Consider the following 23721-nt stretch of genomic DNA (forward strand, 5'->3'; position numbering starts at 1 on the left):
TCAGTCCCCACTTTAGGGAGCACGTCTCATCGGCTATTTCTGCTCAGTAGAGAAATATGGGGCGGCCATGTGACCAAGTGCCTAGTGCACGGGGCTGGGACTCAGGAGACCCAGACCCGGATTCTATTCCTGGCTCTCTGACTGGCCTGCTGGGAGATCTCGGGTGAGTCATTTCCCCTTTCTGTGCCTCCGTTTTCCCTTCTGTAAAACAGGGATCATGATACTGACCTGCTTTGTACAGAGCAGCAAGACCTTCTGATGAAAAACTCCTACATAAAGAGTTATGTGCTGTTACTATTGTGGTCACTACTGAATGGCTGTTAAGTCATAGAAAAAGAACTAGTGGGAACAGATAAAAATTCTGCAGAAAACTGATTTTACATAAAAGGACTCTGAATGATAAAACCCTGATCTGGGAATAATTTTTAAGCTTCTTCCTCTTGCTATATGCACAAATGCAGACCCCCACAATAACTTTACACAGTCGGTTCATGAATGAAGTTTTGACATTCTTGGGTGAACGTATCAATGTGCAAAAAACTGGTGTATAGCAAGGCATAAACTGGGAATCTAGCTTGTTAAAAGTTCCCCAGAAGAAATCATCACCACAGCATGCTGTCAAAATAGTTCATAAAATATACACATCTACTATGAGAAGCATGTCAATGAACTATGTATTAGCTGAGTCAAGACCACTCTACAGTTAGTATTTGGGCCTGATGTTCCTTCCACTGAAGTTCATGGCAAAACGTCCATTTATGTCATGGGGAGAAGGCTCACACCCTGTGTCCTTCCCGTTAATACATTGTCACTGCAGTTTTTGCCAACGCATTCCTGTTACCTTTCTTGATGACTGCCCCCTTTCCATAAAGCCACCATACACCCTTTCTTTTATTTCTCTGTATCCTTCGACACCACATGCCCACCTGTAACAGATGCTGCTCTGTGGGAACCCTGGTGTAAATTGGGAGTGACCCCTTTGAAATTCATAGAGTTACTCCAGATTACACTGGTGTAAATGAGAGCAGAAGATGGTGTGAGTGTCCAAGTATGAGAAGGTAATTGTTGAGTTTTGCTGTCTTGCGTTTGGTCCAAGATGTGTTGCTTTCAGTATTCCATTTGATTTGGGGTAAAAACTTCAAACACTCCTCAGAGACTTAGGAGTGTAAGTCCCATTTTCAAAAGTGACTTAGGGCCAGATTTTTAAAGGTATTTAGGCACCCAAAGATAGGTGATAGGTGCCTACTGGGCTTTTCAAATATGTTGGTGCCTAACTCTTACTGAAATCAACGGGAGTTTGGCACCTGGGCACTTTTGAAAATCCAGCCAGGCATGTACCTGTATTTTCAGGCACCTGAAAACCTTAGGTGCTTAGGAGCCTAAATCTCAATGGAACATGGGCTCCTAACTCACCTAGGCCCAGATCCTCAGCTGTATTTACATGCTTTACTCCCACTGATTTCAAAGAGGTTCCTAAATGCCTTTGAGGATCAGGATCTTTGGCACTTTTGAAAATTTGGCCCTAGATCTGCCCAGCTGTCTAACTTTTACTACGCTTCAATGGAATAATACAGGAAGAGATGTTTCCTTTACCATCTAGGTGTCCTGAATGGACAAAATAGCTTCTGATGTTCTCCATGCACTGCTCTTATTTACCTGCAGTTTCTGCAGTGTGCATGCCTCATAGTAAGGAGCCATTTGTTTCTTTTCAACTACATGCAGAATCATACGGACTAAGGTACAGCAACCACCCAACCAGCAGGTCCCAGCCTCTAGTCACAGCATAGGTAAGTCAAACTTTTTTTATGTTAAAAAATAATATAATGGAATACAAATATTCTAAAGAACTTTTAATCATTCTTATGGACAGATAATTCTGCATAAAACACTTCAGCACACGTCCTAATGCACCTTCTTTGTCATTCTGCAAGGGCTGAACATGGTAAATGAATTTTATAAATACTGCTAAAAGGTTTTGAATTTTACTGATTATTATGATAAATAGCTTTCACCGTGAGACAGAAAATTGAAATCTAAACCAAAAAAGCCCCACTAATGGGGGTCTATAGAATGTCAGATAATTAAAGTAATAAATCAAGAAAGGGTTACTTATTCATAACATTTTCTGCATCATTAGTCAGTAAGTAGTTTTGAATGTGTTTTTTTCTTCCATCAACTAGCCCTTCTATAATTCTTTGTGCACTTGCAGTCTTGAGTGAAGAGGTACCAAAACTTTCCAAACTTTCTTCTCCTGTTCTTCCCTTCTCCTTCCTAATGCAGATGTTCAGGCCAGAGCAATGTGCTCTAGCCAAGTTCCGATGCCACTTATGTCAGGAGACAGCAGCCCCGGTGAACACATTTTTGTGGTTAATGGAGTTGGTGGCCTCAGTCCAACTTTCTTGTTCGTGGAGATTTTTGACCTCTCTAAACATTGTCTTAGGCACCTGCATGTATGTCACATATTCTTCCTTTGTAGGCATGTTCACTTCAGTCATAAGGTGGAGCATTCCTCATTTGAAATTTCCATTTCCCACAGTATTCATGCCTCCTTACGTGCAGAATGCAATGAAGGCAGTGAGCGGTGGACATTATTTACTTCAGTTGAACAAAGATTTGTCCTTTATAGCTAATCCTTAGGAGGTTAAACTTGGGTTTGCTTTCTTAGTAGCAAGGCGTCCCATGGAGGAAAGGGAAGGGAAGTTGGACTTAGGGTGACGGTACAAGACTTAGGTAATCTGGATTCTATTACCACCCATGCTACAAAATGGGACTGCCAGTAAGCCACCTTGCTTCTGGGTCTGGTACCTCATTCTGCAAGTAGCCCTTGTGGGATAAGGTATTGTTCAATGTAAGGAAAGGCAGCAGAATCTGGTCCATAAGCTCTCTGCCTTAGTGTCCTCACCTGTAAAATGGGGATAATGCTAACTTCTCAGGAGTGCTGTGAAGTTAAACAGAAATATCTGGGAGGTGCTTTTTGCGAGACTCAGGTGGAAAGCTTGTGGGCGTACTGCTATATCCAAACATTTGGAATCATTTTATCAAGAAAGTGACTCTAAGAGCCTCCGATGAAGAAAAGCAGCAGCTAGCGTGAATTATAGTTTAAGGCTCGATTGTGTTACCAGTGAGCTCAATAGCAAAACTCCTGATGGCTTCAGAGGAGCCTTTGTTTATACAGGGGCAAATCCTGACTCCGCTTTGCTCTGCACAGACGGAAGCTCAGTGATTCATCCAGATGCTGTGGCCGCTGAGCACAAACAGAATGCTGACTCTCCCTGCTGGCATTCTGGGATTAGCAGCTGTGGGATGGCCGTGTGACAGCCCGTCCCCTCCTGCATCCAGAGAGGGGATGTCACCCCACTGCCCTGGGCCAAAGGATGTGTGCATGCTCATGTTTCCCTGTCCCCAGGGAGGGATGGAGAGTCAGCTGTGGAGAACCTGAAAGAGGCCATATGGGCACAGCAACAACACCGGCTGGCAGCTCCAAATTTACATTGACCATTACTAATGCCACTCCCTGTAGGACAGGTCAGTACCCCACCTGGCCTACCGGGAACGTTCTGCCAAATGGAAGCAGCTTTAAGTCATGTCCTGGACAGCTCCTGGGGGCTTTAGCTCCATCCTCTCCCCAGCTGGGCCTGCCCATGTTGTGTGCTGTGCTCTTTGGCTGTAGGCCCCCTGGCAGACCCAGGCTTGCGGGCAGGTAGATTGTTACCTCCTTGCTCTAGGAGCCTGGGTTCTGCCTGTTTATGGTGACAGAATCCAGGCAATGAATCATGCACATTGACTAATTCTTACCACATGCCAGGGTGGTGTATGAGGATGGATGGGGAAACCAGAGGAAGGAGGGTAAGTGCTGTGCCTGCGGTCACAGAGGGAGTCAGTGCTGGGATTCGAACTCTTGGCTTGGGCACTAATTCCATCTGCGTCCTTGGTCAAATCACTTAACCATCTTGCCTCAGTTTTCCTACTGGGAATGTTATTATTTAATGACTTGCTTCCTAGAAGTTGTGTGGAAGGTTAATCAGTTTGTGCTCACAAAGCATGTTGAAGATATAAAGTGCAATCTCTAATTGCTAAGCATTATTATAATTATGGTTATCCTATCCACCTAAAGCCATTCCACCTCTTTAAAGCTGTAAACTGATAACCAGACTTTTAGACAATGTCATCTGGTCTTGATAATCCTTCGAAAGGTTCCCGTAGCAGGGCGCTTGCCTTACGCTTTCCTCCTATTTAGTATTCTGTGTAATGCAGGCGAATGACTCCTCTCCCCCTGTTGCAGTCAGGATGAAGGGTTTAATACAAAAGGCTCACTGAAGCACTGCAACGGTTAGGTTACCAGCCCTGGGGTTCCCCCACTAATAATCAGCAGTCTTGGGTTGTGGCTTCAGGTTAACGCCACATCACACTAGATTCTTAATTAGTGGCTTAATATGTAACGTTACATTTATTGTATAGAGAATGAGTCAATTAAAAAAAGATAGACGGTAGATAAAACACAACTTGAGCGTTGACATTTGTGAGGTGCATATATAAGGTGTCTGATGGGCGTGGCAGTGAGACTGCTTTTAAACGGCCCTCACTGGTCCATAAAACAAGCACAGTGTAGTTGTTATTATTATTAATTGGAGCCTAGTCAGGGACCGTTGTGCTAGGCGCTGTACAAACACAGAGAGAGAAATGGTCCCTGCCCCAAAGAAGTTACACTTGAAGAATAAGATGAGAACAGATGGAGACAGACAGACAAGGGAGTGCAAGGAACCAAAGACACAACGCTGTGTCAGCAGCTGTCCCATGGCACCACTGCCAAATCTGACTATTTTATCACGACTGTCACAATATCTGGTCTGTTTCCGAACGTCTGAGTTGCTGGAATCAGATTATGGCTTGAGAACCGCAGCTTTCATTAACAAGCTTCTAGGCCATGTGGTGGGAGAGAAAAGGGTGAGACCTGAACCCTCAACACTCCGACACCCAGAGGGAAATAAAAAGGACCCCACTTTTTAAAATTATTTTGTAAATCTAATGATTTTGGGGGCCTGATTCCTGCTTTCTGAACGCTTGGGTTTGGCACCACGGCCAACCGTGACTGCCGCCAGCCCGTGATTTTCATGAACAGGGAATGCCAGGAACCAGAACCACCGTGGTACTCCTAGAAGGGAAGCAACCTGAATGGAGCACTGCCCTGAGTGTTACTCTGGGCCCAAAGCTACTTTTCTTGCTATAGCGGGGCTCACTTAGTGAGTCTTCAAGGGCTTCAGAGTCCTGGGGGCCTTGTAGGCAATCTGGGGGCCTAGTGGCCAAATTATAGTCTGTCCTTCTCTGGGTTACCCCCAGTTGGGTTAGGGGCAGAGGGAAGGGTAGGGAGATCCAGGCCCTCCCTCTCCACTGGATCCAGACCAAGGGGGGAGGCTGTATTTCCATCCCCTCTAGCTGATACCCTAGACCAGCCTCCCCTGGGCCACTTCCTACCTCCCAGTGTACTCTTTGTTTTGGGGCATGATCACAGCCCTCTGCTTTCCTCCTCGAGGAGGCTGTTCAAGCAGTCGCAGTGATTCAGAGGGTCACTTGGGGCTGCCCATCTCCCTTCCAGTGTCCAGTAATTCCCCCTTGTGAAGAAGAAGGGGAGAGAAAAAGGGGTCAGGCCCCTGGCTGCCCCATCAGGCCTTGTCCCCAGTCCAGATCCTTCCCTTGTGGATTCCTCTGTCCCAGAAGGTTCTAAGTGGCTTCCTTCCTGCAGACAACTTCTCCTTACCTCTCCCCAGCTTGATTGCCAGACTCCCATTTTAATCAGGTCCTCCATTTGGAGCCTGCTCCTCGGCTGATGTGGGGCAGGGACTTCTTGGCCCAGCACCGCTCCATCACCACTTTAGTCTGAGCAAGGGGGTCTGTAAACTGCATTGCATGTGAACACGCAAAGCCCCCATTGCAGTCCATTGTGTGCTTGCCACAAGCTATGCTCCATCAGCCCCTTTTCAAAACTCACGTGCCAGAGGAAACACAACAAAACAGGCATCACCATTCAGCTTCTTAGCTGGGGCACTGCAGAGTCACATGAAATTATTGTGGCTGAGGGTGTGGAAAGTGGTCCCAGGATGACTGGGAGGGCAGGCGTTGTGGGCACGCTTTGGCTTCCATGTTCCACCAGCATGCTGACTGCTTTGCTTTTAATTACAGCCTCCACGGGGTCCGTGACCCAAGTCTCGACAGTGAGCACTGACTCCGCAGGCTCCTCCTACTCCATTAGTGGAATTCTGGGAATTACATCCCCCAGTGCTGAAAGCAACAAACGCAAACGCGATGAAGGTAAATGGGCCTATTTTCTCTTCGGTGGGTAGCACGTGCTGAAAAAGGGACGGGCGGCGTCAGAAAGATGGTCTCTCGGCTATTTGTCTTCAATATTCACTTTCTTAGAACTCACCATATCGAGTTGTGTCTGACATGGATCCATGTAATCTGCTTTTGTGACTTAATCTGTTAATGTGGGAACTGTTTCTTCCGGAGTACTATTGCACGACCAGTTGGGCTGATATGGCTACAGAGACGATAGTGATGCTAAGGAGACATTGCCTCTGTGTGCAAGGTTTTCATGCTGGTGTGACTCCATCAATGGCAATGGAGTTTCTTCCGATTTCTACAGGTCTACATGAGATCACAATCAGGTCCAGATAGTCTGCCCCTGCTCCACTTGAAGTCAATGGCAGGTAGAATGGAAGCAGGATTGGTCCCATTGTCAGGTGCCAGTATTCATATATTATAAAGCACTTGGGATGCATTGCATTTTTCAATGACTTAAGAACAAAACTGAACTAAACTAAGAAAGCTTCCTGCCCATCAGGGCAAATGGCAAGATACATTATTATGATGGCACAACACTACACCTTGTTAAGAAATAAAATACAAACGAGCTGGGTTAGACTCGTCTGAGATCCAGATGGTTTATAGGAACAGTTTCCTTTCTCCAGCATTTCCCCAGATCCCACTGACATCAGTGGGATTTTTGACAGCGAAGGCTGCACTGAAGATGGCTTGATTTTGCTTCATACAGAGCATTTCCTATAGTTTTTGCATTCTTCTTAAGGTTCATAGTTAAATGTCACTGTGCAGTCTGGATGTCGCTTTGAGGAAGATGCTGCATTACCTTTAAAATTAAGGATAATTTAGGAAAAAGGACGGGCTATTCTGAGTTTGAATTTTTTTAAAGATGCCTTAAATTAAACTGGCTCTTTCCTTGAAGGGGTGTAAGGGATGTTTCTTATTATCTAACCACAGGAGTTCCAGAGGGCTGGAAATATCATCAGGAGAACATGACAGCCATATTCACCTATTATAATCAAAGGAGTGGGACAATTTTAACCCTGGGGCAAGTTTAGGGCCTGATTCTGCAGACATTGGTGTATGGGAGTGACGTCACTGGGACTTCTCACACGTGTAAATTACTCACACATGGCAATGGTTGGAGGATGGAGGCCTTCATCTGTTTTCTTTCTGCCCATTTGTTGCCCTCCCCCCCTCCCCCCCCGCTGCTTAAAGTACTACAGTCGGGTTCGTGGTCACAAAGCGCAGACACATTCAAAGGACACTGCTGCTCTTGACGAGGAGCTCTGTTCTGCCATCCACGTGCATGCCCTGTTCATGGGATTTACACACACACCTCAAGGGGAGAAATGACCCCGGAGTGTTTGTAAACTCTGGGTCAGGAAGGGAAAAAAGCAATGTTTTCTCTGTGGCCTTGAGCCTCACAAACAGCCTGAATGGACATTTTATTCAGTTATCCTCCTGTTCAATTCATCCCACTCTTTGTATGTACACACAGAGTACGAGTCTGACTTTTAAACAGCCCGGAGTGCCTGTCCAAGTCCAAACAATGAGTGTGCATGGCAATTCCCAGGGCTGCACAAAGCAGTCAGGTGCAGAGGGCCGTTTAGACACATTGGGTGAAATCCTGGGACCATGGAAGTCAATTGCAAAACTCCCACTGAGCTCCGTGGGGCCTAGATTTCACTCAGACTGTGGCTGGCTGCATGGGTGCAAAGACTTGGTTTGTACATGCAATTGCATTAGGTGTGCACATTAATTTGGTGTGCAGATGCACACCTGAGTTTTTGAAAATCAGGCCATAACTATACAAATAAATATTAGCATTATAATAGGAAACTCTCTAGTTAATTAAAGATGCATAACCGTCTACCGTGGTGATAAGAGCAGTATGGGAACTGGGACAGAAAATATAGAAACTCCATCCCACAGCCCTGTTTCCAGTGGCTTGTAACTTTCCAAAACTTTCTCCTTTTGGGCCGACATTTTATAGGGTTGATCTGTGCTGAAAGGTGATTTTTAAAACTGCGAGTAAAACTTTTCTGCAATGCATTAAGGTAAAAGCTGCATAGCCCCTAAGGTTTGGGAGAGAGGCAATCTCAATGTTGCAAACTCTCACAGGGATATCACAATAGTTTCCTAAATTTCACCTAAAGCCCCCGCTCCTGGAGCCACAAAAGAATCTCAGATTTCATTTATAAGAAGTAAACCCTCATAGTTGCAGAGTAAAGATTGAGAATGTGAACGTGAAAGGCTCAAAACCCAGCAGGCTACCCATCCCCAATACTCCTATCTGCAATTGCAGTACCGCTATCTTCCACTGCCCACTGAAGCTGCCCAGCTAGTGGGCTCCCTCCTGCAGACTCGTTAAGTGGGGTAGACAGGGTGCTCTGGTAAGTGTCTAGCTAAATGTTCCACATTATGGAATTTCTTTTTCCTGTGTTAATCCCCCCTCCCTCCCAGTAAATTCCATTAACACCCTTTTCCTCTCCACTAAGCGATTGTCACCCAAGTTAAGCACCCAAAGCGCACTCCGAGTAGTACAAAGAAGCCCCACTTTTGTATTGCAGACTCTAGGGAAATGGAATCCTATTATATTGTATTATTTCAGGAAGAGGAAAATGTGATGGTTTAACAATGGCCTGTATCGTAATATGTATGCACAAGGGGGCAGAGTTAACTTTGCCATTTACTGACTCTTGTGAGGTCAATGCTACATGGTTAACGGTCTCGTGGGTTAGTTGTTTGACACACGTCTCTCTCAGTATTGAGGGAGGGGTCTGTATGTACATAGATCTCTGTTAAGTGGAGCCACTGACCAGGTAACCATTGTAAATTGAGCTAGGCTTCTGTCTGAGTGGGATAGTGAAATGGAATGGGTTTGCTCTTCAGCACTCAGTATGATTCCTTGATGGTTTTTGTTCCTCTCCGTCTTGACATTTTTTTTAGCAGTGGTCACCAGTCTTTAACCCAGTGGGTTGCTAGCCTAATAGCAACAGGGGCAAACCAAATCAACAATCTTTATTGGCTTACACTGCTGAAGGTGTCATTCCCTCTCCTGCATTGTAAAGTAGACTTGGAGGAGATGTGCCTTAGTGGGGGATTGGTTGCTTTCACTTATAGTTAAAGGACATACTACTGGGGACTGATACAAGAAGCAGACTACATAGTAGCTAGACGCTGGCATACTAAAGAGAGATGCAATTGGCTTTCTAAGTTTAAAAAGGCAGACCCATTGGTCATGGTTGCTGTTTTGTTTCCAGATTCCTCTCTCTAACTTTGGTTGCTTCATTCAGATTTTACCTGCGCATAGTGGGGAGCCCGAGCGATGCATGTTGAGTAGATGGGTGGGAGGATGTAGAGAATGATCTTATTTTATCGTCTTCTAATAAATTCTGTTCAGCTGAAAGAAGGCCGTAGAGGGGTGCAGGCAGTGAGCGTGGGACCCACATGTAGGTTAGGTTACATTTTAAAGACAGGTTTTTACAAATATCCCTATTCAAAGAAATTGTTTTATTCCATTAAAGGTCGCCTACATTTTCAGAAATGACTCGTGGTTTTCGGTGGCTCGGTTCCTGAGGGCCTAGTCTGAGCCATCTTAAAGGGTCCTGAAATTCAGAAAGTGCAGAGCGGCTGCCCTCTGAACAGCAGCATCTCAAATGAGACACCCAAAAATGGAGGCTCCCAAGATCACTACTCTTCTGTTTGGATTTAAACTTTCCCCCGTGATGTATGCCACCAGGGGTGAACATAGATCAGACGAGGAGGGGGAGTTCTCCAGTTCTGGCTGCTGTGGTCATGTTCAGGGTTCTTTTTGGTGGCGCACTGTTACATTGTCTTGTGATGACAGGACAAAGCTACAGGAGAGAATAGGGGAAAAAGGCAAAATGTATGAGAAAGGAGGTTGTGTCCCCAAGCAGACTTACATCCAACCAAGGAAATGAATGTGTGTAGTGTGTATGCAGTGTGTGTGTGTGCATGTGTATGCTTGCAGTGTGGGTGTGTGGTGTGTACTGTGTGTTTGTGCAGTGATTGTGTGTGTGTATAGCTCAGCAGGGTCATGTCCCTGGAGGGCCCCACAAGCCCTTTGCTATAAGTGATGAGATTTTGTAACAACAATACAGGCGGGTGCTGGTGCTCTTCCTCGGCAGTCGCTGAACTCACCCGGCAATCACTGCATGCGAGAAGAGGGTTAAATACATGTTTTTAACAGAGAGATTTGATACAACCTCTCTCTCTCTCCTCCAGTGTTTCTCTGTCCGTCTCCCCTGGCGATGTCTCCTTCCTCCCCCTGGAGGGAGTGGGCAGCCAGCAGAAGGGCACAGCTCCCTGTAGAGGCGGCACAGAGAGGGCTCCCAGCTGGGATGCCTCTTCGGCTCCCATCAGGTGGAGCTATTGCTACCCCAGTGTGGCTGGGAGCCCCAGCAATTCCCCAGCCAGGCACCAGCTCCTGTTGCTGCTCTCACTGCAGAGTCTGCTATTTGGTGGGGTCTCAGCTCACAGTCAAGGCTGAAGGGAAGCTGTGGGGAGGGGGAGCTTCCCTTTTCTTTAACCCTGGCTTGTCACCGGCTCTTTGCGCCACTGGGCTAGTGCATGAGACCTGCAAGTGAAAACGACTGCACCATGAGTTAGGTTTGGCAAGCCTGTTCCCTTCGGCCAAGCTGAGCGACCTGCGCAGAGCAAACAAACCTACCTGGACGAAAGCACCTGTGATTTTGAAAACCATTTCAGGACGAACACTCCCAGGTGGTGCTGTTATTCACCTGGGGAAGGAACGGCTCCGCCCTGATGTGCGTACCTGGGCACACCCCATATTCCAACCTGAATGGGGGTCTTTTCCTTAGTAAATTCTGCAGGATCGAGCCTGAAATTTGCAAAGACCCCAGAGGCAAGGAAGGCTGTAAAAAGGGTGGGTGCAGGTGGGCAAAGGTCCCAGGCAGGCCCCTATAAACAGTAAAAGTGAGATTATGTCACTGGTGAGTGTCTGTCCCCCCACGCGGCAAGGAAGGCTGTAAAAAGGGTGGGTGCAGGTGGGCAAAGGTCCCAGGCAGGCCCCTATAAAGAGTAAAAGTGAGATTATGTCACTGGTGAGTGTATGTCCCCCCACGCCGTTCCACAGAGGAGCTCTTTAGCTCACACTGTAGCAGCATATGGTTTTGCCTCCAGGGCTCCTGGGTTCAATCCCTGGCGAGCTGGTCAGGAGGGAGAACTGACTTCCTTGACACTGGCATGGAGGAGTGGTCTCGCCTGGAGCAGAGAAGGATTTGCAAGCAGCCCTCAGAAGAGTTCACCAGTTCCCCTGGTCTGTGTATGTGCCTCTGGGTGACTCGCTCAGCGAGCAGGTTTGTGGGCAGGAGTAGTGTGTTTGAAGCAAGAATTGCAAGATGTTAGCGGGAAGTGAATTTCTAGCGGTGAGTCTTTGCATCAGACGCCTGATTCCAAGGCACTAACATGTCTCATCAATGGGGTAGCACAGTGAGAGCAGCTGGGCAGACATTTTAACCACTACAGGCCAGATTTTTAACTGTATTTAGATGCCTAAAGATGCAGAGAGGTGCCGAGTGGGATTGTTAGAGGCGCCTGGGCCTAGACAGGTTTACACTCTCCCTCCCACCATAGCTCACACAGGGAGGTAGAGCAGTAGTGGGGAATTGAGAGCAAAACGCAAGGCCTGTGAGCTCTGTTCATGCAGGGACCAGTCCAGCTCCCTCTCTTCTCACTGACTCCACCGGGCACCGAATTGGAAGACTCCCTGTGCGACCTACAGTATGTAGCCAGTTCAAATGGCAAATCTCAGCTGCCAGGAGGCCATTCTGGAAATGCGAGATTGGGGAGGAACCCAACAGCGAAAGCCTTTTTTGCATGGAATATTCACAGAGTAAATTTCGGAGAATGAATCAATCGGTGGGAACGCCGTCTGTCCGCAGACAGAACAAAGGGCTAAATGCGCCAAATAAATCGCCCTGCTCAGCTCTGGTCACCAGTCTGCCTGGAAATGCGAGAAGAGTTAAACCCACTGCCATAAATTAAGCACTGGGTAGGATGTGTGTGTTTGCTACCACCCATCTCTTTGGGCTGCAGAGGAGGTGTGGCTGCATTTAAATACGCCCCCCTCCAGAACAGCTGCGTAAATCATATTTCTAATTCATCGGTGCAGAGTCTTCTCAGTGGTTGGGGGCATTTTGGGAGTTGAAACCAGCACGAGACGAAACGTTGACTTACGCCGTTCGCTTTGCTCCATCCTTGCTAGCCTTCACGCTGTACTGTTGCCATCTGCTGACGTTGACGGTGTAGATGTCGCTATTGCAGGTTCTGAGCTGGACTGCTGGAAAACGCCTTTCACGTGCTTCTGCTTGTCCCTTTTACAAGCTGGGGGCCTCGTGCTCCTGTCTGGAAGGAAAATCTGCAGCGGGAGCAGGGATAACAAAGACCACGAGGGCAGTGTCTCAACTGCTGCCGGAGGTGTGAGTGGCATCCCTTGCAGATGTACAGGTGCTAGCCGCACGCTCGCTAGCTTGCTAAAAAGAGAAGGGAGGGGTCTGCGGCCTGGTCTGAGGGTCTCATGACCTTGGAGGCTGCTTTTATTTAGGTGCTTCAGTTCAGATCTGTGCAACTAATTGAAGGCACCTGAGTTTGAAAACCGTGGCCACGGCTCTTGACATTTTTTTCCAAGCACCTTGCGAATATGAATGCATGACGGTATCCTGTTACAGCGACGGGACAAACCAGTTCTCCTAGTGAACCCTGCGCCCCAAGGATGTGGTCAAAGGGGGAAACCAAGAAAAGGCCAAGTGCAACAAGAGCAGCACTGCGTCAAGGCCCTGTAATGGGTAGGGCCGGGTTTCCCTCCTTCCGGGCGCATGGATCATGTCCTCCCGGCAGGACAATGGCCACGAGCTGCTGTACCGTCCGGGCAGAGCAGTGGGCATGTCTCCACCGCAGTTAGCACATGGTGAGAAAGAAGAAGCCTTGCCACGGGCAGGACTGCGCAGTGCTGGGGGGAGGGGAACGGGTGGGGGGATGGAAATCTGCATTCCACAAAGTGCTTCCGTCACAGTGGGTCATTGCTGAGTCCAGGGCTAAGGCCCGACGCTATTTTTGCTTTTCTTTCTGAGGTTATGTGAAGGGATCACCCCACATTTTTAGCCACCCATCCAGCTCCCCTGGCTTTTACCTAGGTCACCTCCTAAGAAGAGCGCCATTGATTTTAGCCCTGAGCATCTAGTCCATAGCTCCCCCATCGGCTGGGGGTCTGGCCTATAGCTCTTTAGTGCTCTTACCCGTCCAGTGGGGTCTCATCTCTGGCAGCTCACTGCTCTGTCTGTCTTCCACTGGGAGAAAAATCTGCTGGTTTATTTTTCTTCTCCTGCTCACTTTGAACATTTTCCCACTTACTGACCCAGGTGATTTATGATTTTACGGGGCCAGACCCCCCCCACTGTAAATTAGCGTATCCCCATTGACTAGAGCTCTGCTGACGTACACCAGCTGCGGATCCAGCCCGTTAGTATTTCGCCAGTGCCGTCAGTATTCATGACACTGTAGAGAAGTGTAGCTCCTGCCCTGAAGGATGAAAATCTTACAAAATACAGAGTGTGCAGCCCTTACTCACTCGGAGGAGTGTTTACTGCCACGAGCAGTGCCACTCTTTGATGGAGCTGCTCCAGTGAATAAGCTCTCCCGCAGCAGGGCAATGGGCAAACAAACAAACCTTGGTAAAAGCTGGCGAAGGAGAGAGGGACTGGCCTGGGTGAGGACAGATAAAGCTGGTCAGAAGCTGGGCGTCCTGGTAAGGCCAGGAGGAGTGGGAGCCCTGCATGCCGGGTGCTCTGGTGGAAACTGAGGCGGCGATGCCGCGCGTGCAGCGTGTGAGTGCCTCTCCTTCCCTCTCTGCTCCTGACTGTTATTTTTCCGTTGGGAATGAGGCAGGGCAAGAGAACGGAGCTGATGGGAAAGGAGTGGAGGCCGGTGGCTGGGAGGTAGCTGAAGGAGGAGAGGCTGGGAGGGGGAGAACAAGGACGCTTGGGGTGCTGGAGGAGGGAGACAACTCCTACACGGGGAGGGGGGGTCGGGGGGGCTTGAAGAGTGGCCTGAGTGCAGAGAGTCAGAATGGGAAGAGGCAGAGACGAGGAGCAGGGCCGTTCGGTGCATGAGGAGCTCTGTCCGTGGGAGGTGGAGGGAACCAGTTGGTGGGGGAAGGAAGGCTGTCGAGGCCACAGCCTGATTCTCTTGTCCTGGTAAGGGCTGTTTCTGGCAACTGCTTCCCAAGCTTTATAAACACAAAACATATCTCCTTTCGGTTTCCCTGGCGACTGACGAGGCTTCTTCGAGGTCAAGAGACTAAGAATCTTCTTCTCCCTTCTGCACATGGACCAGAGGAGGGAGGGGAGCTGCTCTAAGTTGGTTCCTCTTTCCCTTCTCACGTGCCCAGGGAAGGTGGTGTCTGCCCAGGTTTCTTAGGGTCATTTGAATTTAGATCACGGGATCCAAATACCAAGCAGATATTAGGGCCCCCACAAAGGAATATCACCTGACAGTGGTCTACTTGCCATGTGTAACACAGAGACCCGCTTCTTGTCCTCACTATTGAGATGAGAAAAGCCATTGCACCACATGGCTGGTGCCTCAGCAGGGTTTCCCCTTGAGACTTGCTCAGGTAGATTTCATGGAGAAAATAAGGGTTTGGTCTTTGGGAGACTTGTAGGTTCTAGTTAAGCAGGAAAAAAAATCTCATTTACGACCTTGTCATATTGCTGGCAATGAATGTTAATTGTTGGAAAGGAGTTTGTGATGGAAAACACACGCAGGCTGTCCCGGTCAGCAAAGTGGTGCAGTTTAGCTCAGAAGCCAAAGACTATGGGCCAGATCTTCAGCTGCTGTAAATCAGCATAGCTCTGTTTCTACCAGCTAAGGATCTGGGCCAGATATTATATGCTCTGGACTAAAGCTATCCTTGTAGGTGGATACCTGATATTCAGCATTTCCTTGCATTGGTATATATTGAAATAATTCACTGAGGAACATAGCCTCTGAGGACATAAATGGTGAGGGAAGCTGTCAAAAGACTGGGGGGAGGGACGGAAATGCAGAAGGTTATGGAGAGAAAAAATCATTTGCTGATGGAAATTTTAACATGTTGTGTTAGAGGTGTGCTCAGGTAAAGTGCCTGACAAAACTCAGTGACAGCACTAATATGCTGGGTTCAGAAGGGGTCAAGTGGGGTTTAGGTTTACCAGACAGTGATTCAAGTTTTGTTCATCGTATGTGAGCAATGTTGTATAGATTGCAATTGATTCATTTATATATATATTCTCACACACACACAAACCGAAAAACCAAAGACATATGGCAAAAAAGGAATGGAAAAAATACACATAGAAATTCAACTGTTTGGAATCTACATATAACCAGCGATGTGAGAGTAAAAAAGAACATGAGGAACAATGGATGTTTGGAATCTACTTATACCGTTAGTAGGTCCAGCCCAGCAAATCCTTACTCACATGAGTATTCTTTACTCATGAAAGTATTTCTGTTGATTTAATAAGATTAAGATTCCGCAGGCTCTGTGGGCACTGATTTAAATTCCTCCCTCATTTAAATAGTTCTTTGATTTCAGGAATTCTTTCCAAATGTCTCAAAATACTGTGAGATGATTGTTCAATCAATTTATCCATTCCCCAAAAGCAACTATATCTACATACATACATACATTGAGAACAGCGTTTAACATGGTTTGATTTGGACTTTACGATCTACATCACAATAATGACTCCATGCATGGTATTTCTAATGCAATCCACTGCTTGCTGGAATTATTTCAGAGAAATCATGGAAGCTAAAATGCTGGAACAAGATATTACTCTTCCTGCTGTTGCCTTTATGAGCTTGATTTTCCACTCTGTTACACCATTTTTACATTGGTGTAACTCCGGCGGACTCCATGGAATTACACTGATATAGGGTTGCTGTTAAAGGGTGGAAAGTGTTTAAAGTATTAGTAGCACTTAGGCCAGATTCACCAGCATGCTCCGGCTGCTGTGAGCCATTCCGATGACGCAAAATGGTCATTATTAAACCTGGCTTAACTGGCCACTTAGCTGTGTTCATAGTTACCCAGTGTCACTGGAACTGTGGAAAGCACCTAGTGCACACCAGTGAATCTGGTTCCTGGATCCCTGCTCTGCCCTGTCAGTGAGTGCCAGGCACAGGACAGCCATGTTATCCAGGCTGGATACTTGTCATCTGCAACACCAGTCAATGTCAGCAATCTTGTCTCGATTCCCTAGCTGAACTATGAAGCACTTGTAGGATTTTATCCTGCTGCTTTCTGATGGAATTAACATTTAAAGTCTCTCCCATTTACATTACAGATTGGTTGAGGCGCTGCATAGGCACATTCCAGGAGTTGATTGTATGCTCTGTGGGGTTGCGTTAGAGGTTGATAGATTCGAAGGCCAGGAGGGACCACTGTGATTGTCGAGTTTCACCTCGTGCCGTAGACTTAAAGTCTGATCTTCTGCCACTTCAGCTAAAGGACAAAGTCCAACTCCCTCCTTCCTTTTGAAAGTAGCAATGTTTCCTTCAATTTGGACAAAGGACATTAAATGATTTATTTGTACACATGTCCTGCGTGAAATAGATCAGCCTCTTTCCATGGTTGCCAATCATTAGATTATATTTTCCCAATGTTTTTCAAGAGGATTTATCCCATACATGGTGCCTACCATTCAATCAGTGGAATACAATTGTTGTCCTTGTTGTATTGTAGCTTCAGGTTGTGTGAGGATGTACCTTGTCATTAAGTTCTTTGTTATCAAGTTCTCTCCAGTTGTTGTTGCTGTTTTGCTATGAAGTCCATTTATAAGAGTGATGCTTGGTAGATGTACATTTAAAAATTCTACATTTTTGGTTTTTCCCCTTTCTCCCAGACAGTAGTAATGAAATCCAGGGATTATTTTCTGTTTCTCCTTTTTAATTTTAACTATTTTTTTTTCTTCATTTTTCCACCGTGTAACTTTCCAAAACTTCCTCCTCTTTGGAAGAGCTGAAGAGCGGCCAGAGGGAAAGTGAAATGCTGCTCCTCTAACTTTGCCAAGGCATGAGAAGTTTTGAAAAGTGTCAGAGTAGCAAATGGAAAAATAAAGAGTGGGGGGAAAAAATCCAATTTATAGCAGAATCACCTGATTCTTCTCAGGTCTGCCTCTTTCCGGGTTGGCCCTCTTGCCCTTGGAGAGCAAGCCATCCTGTTGCACAGCTCTGCTAAGTAAGTTCAAGCTGCCTCCGTGATAGGCCTATGGGCTTGAGCCAATGCCCACAACTGTTAATGAGGGTCTTTCCAGGGACTGCAGTGGGTGCTGGATGAGGCCCATGCAAGACGTGACTCAGTGAAATCCTGCCTTGCTGGTGAGAGCTGTAGGCAGTATGGCTACCAGCATATCTGCCATTCTCGCCATGCCACAAGCCAGTGGGGCTTCCTGGGACCCTTTCCATCCTGAACCTTCATGTAAAGGCAGCAGCAGCTGTTCCACAGCTGTCTGGAGTGGTACCCAAAACAGTTGGCAACGGCTAGGCGACTCCTGCGCTGTTGCGCTGATCAATATGGTCTCTTTGTTTCCTTGTACTCCCCTGTCTGTCTGTCTGTATCCACCGGCTGTTTCTTGTCTTATGTTTAGATGGTAAGCTCTTTGGGGCAGGGGTGATTTGTTTGTACAGCACCTAGCATAATGGGGTCCTGGTCCAGGACTGGGACTCCGAAGTGCTACAGTTGCCATGTTTCACCTCAGAGGTGGCTGCATTTCAGTGGTGGATAAAGTAACCCTCATGTATAGTTTGATTATTAGGATCAATGCTGTCTCACTGGGCTGGCTGTGCAAATCCAGCTGCAGGATCTCACCCTTACTTTGTAAAGAGCTGGAGGGACAGAGACTGGATATAGATGCCACATATTGCACTGAGAGAGACAAGGTGGGTGAGGTTCTTATCTTTTATTGGACCAGCTTCTTCTGGTGGAAGGGACAAGCTTTTGGGCTGCACCGAGCTCTTCTTCAGGTCTGGGCAGGTCTCTGAAAGCTTCTCCCTTCCACCGGCAGAAGTTGGTCCAGCCAGAGATACCAGCTCACCTTGTCTCTCCCATAACCTGGGACCAACACGGCTACCACGCCACTGCAGACAACGTGTCTTACCGCCGTGTTGTATTGAGGGGCAGAGGTGCTCTGAGCATGGAGCCCTTAATATGAGTCAATTAAAAGTGTGTGGGTCTCTCTCAGCCGCCACATGAAAGAGCACTTGCAGCCGCTCTCGGATTTTGCTAGTTGTTTCCCTTTCAAAGCTCAGGGAGGCTAGAGAGGCCAGTGTCTGTGTGTCTGTCTCTCTGCCTCCCTCCCTCTGTCTCAGTGTCTGTCATTCACAACTGTTACAGAACATGTGGGGCAGCCTGGAGGAAGATGGTGCACGGGCTGTGAAATGGCTGCGTTTGGTCCCCCTTGGCCAGCCACTGGGAGCTTTTATGAATGGAGCAGTGTTTGCCTCAGGGATCAGGGCTGTGAAGAGCTCATTAATGGATAATGAATTCCCCCCTTCCCCCCTTTCCCCCGAGAAGGAGTGATGGTGATGGTGGCGGTGGTGGTTTGACACAAACAGTGACAGGGCATGATCTGCCGATGAATGGCCACTGTCATTGACAGAGTGATCGGGTGGCAGGCAGCACTGCGGCTCTCTGTTCAGGGCCTGGGGCTTTGATCTCTGGGAGTGTGTTGGCTTCCGCCGGGCCTCTAAGGGGCACCTATTCAAGCCCTTTCCCCCTTCCCCCAGACAGACTAAAAGGAACTGGAGTCTCATACACACACAGAGTGTTCAGCTAAATGCTAATGCCTTTCAGCTACCCAAAACTGGGGGCATCTGCAAAGGAGAGCCTCGTCTTCCTTTAGACGGAACGGGTGAGGGCGGGGAGGGGAGTTTGTCCTTGTCTGGAACCACATTAAAAATGTGAATTTATTAAATGCATCCGGCGTTTCTTAGAGCAGGCACTCATTTTGCAGGCTACACAGGGAGTTTCCCAAGTCAGCGTTCTGCAATGGAACGAAACCAAAACGTGTCCAAATTCCCCACAAAATGAAAGTCTGGAAACAAAATGAAAGGAAACCTTTTGGGTTGAACATTTTGGGTTTTTCGTTTCTGTAAAACAGAAACATTTCATTCTGATTTTGACTTTTGCATTTGTTAAAACATTATAAAGGACAAAGTAAAAGTGTGGAAAAGTCATTTAAAAATGGACTACCAGAATGCTCCATTCCAATTTTTTTCTTGAAACTAAATTTCAGAAATTAACATTTTCACAATATGTTTCATTTTCAGCCAAAAAGCATTTTCTGTTGAAAAAACAATACATTGGAAAATTAGCAGCTAGCTCTAGTAATGAATTCCTGTGTGTAGATCTCATTTGTTACTGTGGCAGGAGTCCCCAAATCCTGCAAATACCTGAGTATGAGCAGCCCCTACACCCAACCCTGATCCCCTCTCTGCACCTGACCCTGATTTTGGCCCTGAGTACCTCACTATATCTGGCCCTGAGCACCACTGTGACAGGGTGGCCTGTTCCTTTAAGGGCCAGAGGCTTTGGGCCAGTCATCCCTGTTCAGTTAGCCCTGCCTGCTACACCTGGTCTTGAAAGGAGGCAAACCCAGCAACTGAGGGCTAGTGGGGTCAGTGGGCTGTTCTGTAGTGGGCAAGCAGCCTAAGTGGAGATAAGAACCAACCAGGAACTACAGCCTGCCTGAAACCTTGCATAGGGGGTGACTGTGTTACCCTTTGGACAGTGAGCAGTGCTTCTATATCCTGGGAAATTTCCCACAATATGGGAATTTTTGAGTACAACGTTTTGAATGAAAATTTTACTCAAAAATTCCCAGATTGTGGGAAATTTCCCAGGATATAGAAGCACTGCTAGGAATTTTTTACCAGATTTGGGAAGATTTGGGAAATTTTTAGCGCTAGGTTGGGAGAAGTTGGCATCGTGATATAGAAGCACTGACAGTGAGTTTGAAGCTCAGGAGCTGGGGTTGGTGCTGGGACAGTTTCCTGCAGCTGGGACTAGCCGGTAAAGAAGGGAACTAACAGCTGAGCCTGGCTGGGCTGCAGGTTTGATTGTTTTGGTATTTTTGGTTCAGTGAAAGACTCTGATGCCCCCAAAGGAGTTGAGCTCTGTTATGAGGCATGGCCAGGCCTATGGCCACAGTGAGCTGGAGAAGACACTGAGAAACGGAGGCAGGGCTGCTGCAGTACTATTTTCAGCCATGAGGGACTGCTGGGGCAGCAGCTCTGTGATACCTTCTCTGCCCCGGCCCTGAGCCTCTCTCTATCCCCGTTGAAGGTAAGGGCACTGCCTGCAGTAGTAAAATTACGTGGGTGCATGAATGTTTGTAGCATCAGAACCTTAATCAGTATAGGCTGGTAAGGACCCTGATACACCTGTGGGGCCTCCCTAGCTCTTTGGCTTTGGCCACATAGTGGTAAGCTGACATTGTGGGACAGGGCCTCCCTGCCCCAAGCAGGTGGGGAGGAACGGGGTGTGGGCAAAGCATTGGCTCCAGCATTGATAAAGGCTATAGCAGATTATTACCGCCTGGGGCAATGTCTGGCTCTCACTGCTTAGTCTTCTACTGTCTTTTAGGCACTAAGGGTGAAATGTGCCCTAGAGTTTAAGAGGGAATTAAGTGGCGTGTCGGGGGTGTGCTGGTAACTGCAGGGCGTCAGTTTCACCCACGGTGCTTTCTGGGCGTTTAAACCCTGATGTGCTGACAGTATTCCAGCTCATGCTAGTGCGTCTCTCCTCCCAGATGAGCGCCTAACTGGCACTCAGGCATATAATTGTTTAAAACTTAGCCCTCAAGGGCTGTATTTTCAAAAGTGCTCCTCTGCAGTGCAGAAGTGAAACTGGGGCCCTCCGACAGTCAGTGAGAGTTTTGCCATTGATTTAATTGGGGGCTATTCTTTCATCTCAGGTGCCTAAACAAAGGGGTCAGATTTTCACACGTGGTCAGGATTCCCCCCCACCCCCCACCACCAGTTGTTTTCAATGGGAGCCACCGGGAGTTGGATGGCTTTGAAGATGTGGTCACTTCAGAGAGATGGAACTGAGGGCTTGTCTACACGGTGGGCTGATGCACTCTGATGGGATGTGATATCTAAAGCCCAATTGCGTGCTGCACATTAACTGGTCCGTGTAGACCCTGCAGGTGTACATTAAAGGTTCCCCAGTACACTTTCATGCAGTGATGTTTCAAACAACACTATTAAAGTGTACCCACAGCATCTATATGGACCAACTAATGTGCAGCATGCTAGTTCGCTTTAGAAATCACACCCCCCATAGGGTGCATTAGTCCACCATGTAGACAAGCTGTAAAATGGCTTAACTCAGAGAACACACTTTCTCTCTTTAAAGGCACCTACATATTTCATCTTATCTTTCTCTTTAGAACATGCTAGGTTCCTACTTGAAATTACTATCTAGTACAGGAATACTTAATTAAATCTCATCTGTGGAGTAAATAAGTCACTCTGTGCTGTGATACCATGCTGATGGGTTCAGGAGAAATATTAGAGCTGGTTGATTTTCTGACAGAATGTCTTTCTGTTGGAAAATGCCATTTGGTCAGAATTGAAATTGTCCATGGGAACACGCCAGCTTGGACACAACTTTGTTTTTTTAAATTGTTTTTTAAAAGAGACCAGGCATTTTGATAAAGAAATTTTTCAACCTTTTTGGGACACCTTGATTTTTTTCATTTTGAAATGACTATCTGTTTCTAAGTGTATTTGAGTGTATATTATATTATAAATGATAAAATAAATCAAGTCAAGATCAGAACAAAACATTCTGATTTTTATGAAAACAAACTTTTGATTGACCTGAAATGATTTTTTTTTTACAAAAACTTCATTTTGTGGCAAATATTTAAATTGTTTGGTTTTTTGTTCTGATTCAGAACAAAAGCAAATTTTGAAATGTCAGAATTTCTCAGGAAAAGAAACCCTGAGTTTCAACCAGCCCTAAGAAATATCTATCTAGCCAGACCAAGGGGAGAGCTAAAAAAGGCTTAGTTGCAATGAAGAATGGTTTTAATGGTGGTGATTTTGCCTCAAGCTGGAAGTCTTACATTATCTTGCACTTTCCACTTCACCCATGTACAGTCTTAAGATGTTGGATTTCATATATATTGTGAGAGAGCCAAAAGTGAGGATAATAAAAATTGGGAGAATGGAAAAAAAATTGAGAGAAGGGTAGATTCTCATCAGGCTACATTGTCTCAATCCAGTTATTTTGTTCTCTATATAAAATACTTTTCAATTGGTTGCCTCCCTAAGTAATTTTAAAGACAGGACAGAGCATCTTCTTGGGGGGAAAAGGGCAGCAGTCTGGGAGCATTGTGGTGGAAATGGATTTAAATTGGAATAATCCAGATCTCGTTCACTCCTAGGTTTGGCTGGAGTACTTTGACTTCCAGAAGGGAAGGATGCCATATACTGCTCATTGTGCTCTGGAGTGGGGTGGGGGATGGTGCATGGATGCAGGATTGACTGATTTCTAAACTGGCTAGTGTAAACCTGCAGGTGTTACAGTGCAGTTGAACCCAAGCAAGTTCAGCTTCGTAATTATGGGTCAGTTGACTTCTCAGGAAAGGTCAATTGGATGAAAACTGCTTTCAGTGGGCCCACTATAAGGAGGTGAATTGTGACACCTGCTGCCAGGCCTGAGAGGAACAGTTCAGGACATTTCATTTTGCAGCACAGCCAGGTTGCTGAGCCCTCATTTCAAAGGGAAGCCTGCGACACGACCAGCTGTGCATTTAAACCCCCTGAAATGTAGAGTTATTCCTGGCTGTGCACGTTCACTTTTCTGACAGGACCAGAATGCAGCCAGATTGCAGCAATGATGTTTGTCTTTCAGACATGGGCGGATAAGGTGTTACACAGTATTCCCCCTCCCCCTTTTCGGTATGTAAATCCACGTGGCTAAAATCTGTCCAAACAAAATGCTTCAAGTTTTGCCATGTAAAAGGAGTGCTGAGGAAATGTAACCTTATTCCAGACTTGCTCGGCTCAAGCTACATTAACCTCAAATGCACATTTCTGTCGGTAGTAAACCGGGCTTTGAAACATGCTGAGCTCATTCCCACCTAAAAGGGCCTCTTACAAAGCATTGAATAATTTGGCTGTTCAACAGTTAAAACTGTTCGAAGGAACTATTCGAAAACCAGGTATTTTTCTACACCATGTTTTGTCAGAGTGCCCTGAAGTACTAATCTCGTCATCCCTGTCTTAGTATCTTAACTTGATTCTGCAGAGAATTATAAGCCCCACTTCTGCAAATGGATCGCACCAGCCAAAGCCGCAGTGAGG

General features: G+C 46.8%; 1 protein-coding gene across 3 annotated transcripts in view; it reads left to right on the top strand.

Moving 5' to 3' along the window:
* The window catches only part of PAX5 (paired box 5), a 235731-nt gene that overhangs the window by 17721 nt on the left and 194289 nt on the right, over window positions 1–23721 (top strand). For all 3 annotated transcript variants that reach the window (XM_075128881.1, XM_048850890.2, XM_048850891.2), the window contains exons 4-5: window positions 1723–1787; window positions 6178–6306. In XM_075128881.1, the coding sequence (XP_074984982.1) occupies window positions 1723–1787; window positions 6178–6306 (194 nt within the window). The remainder of the gene's footprint in view (window positions 1–1722; window positions 1788–6177; window positions 6307–23721) is intronic.

The sequence above is a fragment of the Caretta caretta genome, chromosome 5 (assembly GCF_965140235.1).
Source record: "Caretta caretta isolate rCarCar2 chromosome 5, rCarCar1.hap1, whole genome shotgun sequence".
Taxonomy (NCBI): Eukaryota; Metazoa; Chordata; order Testudines; family Cheloniidae; genus Caretta; species Caretta caretta.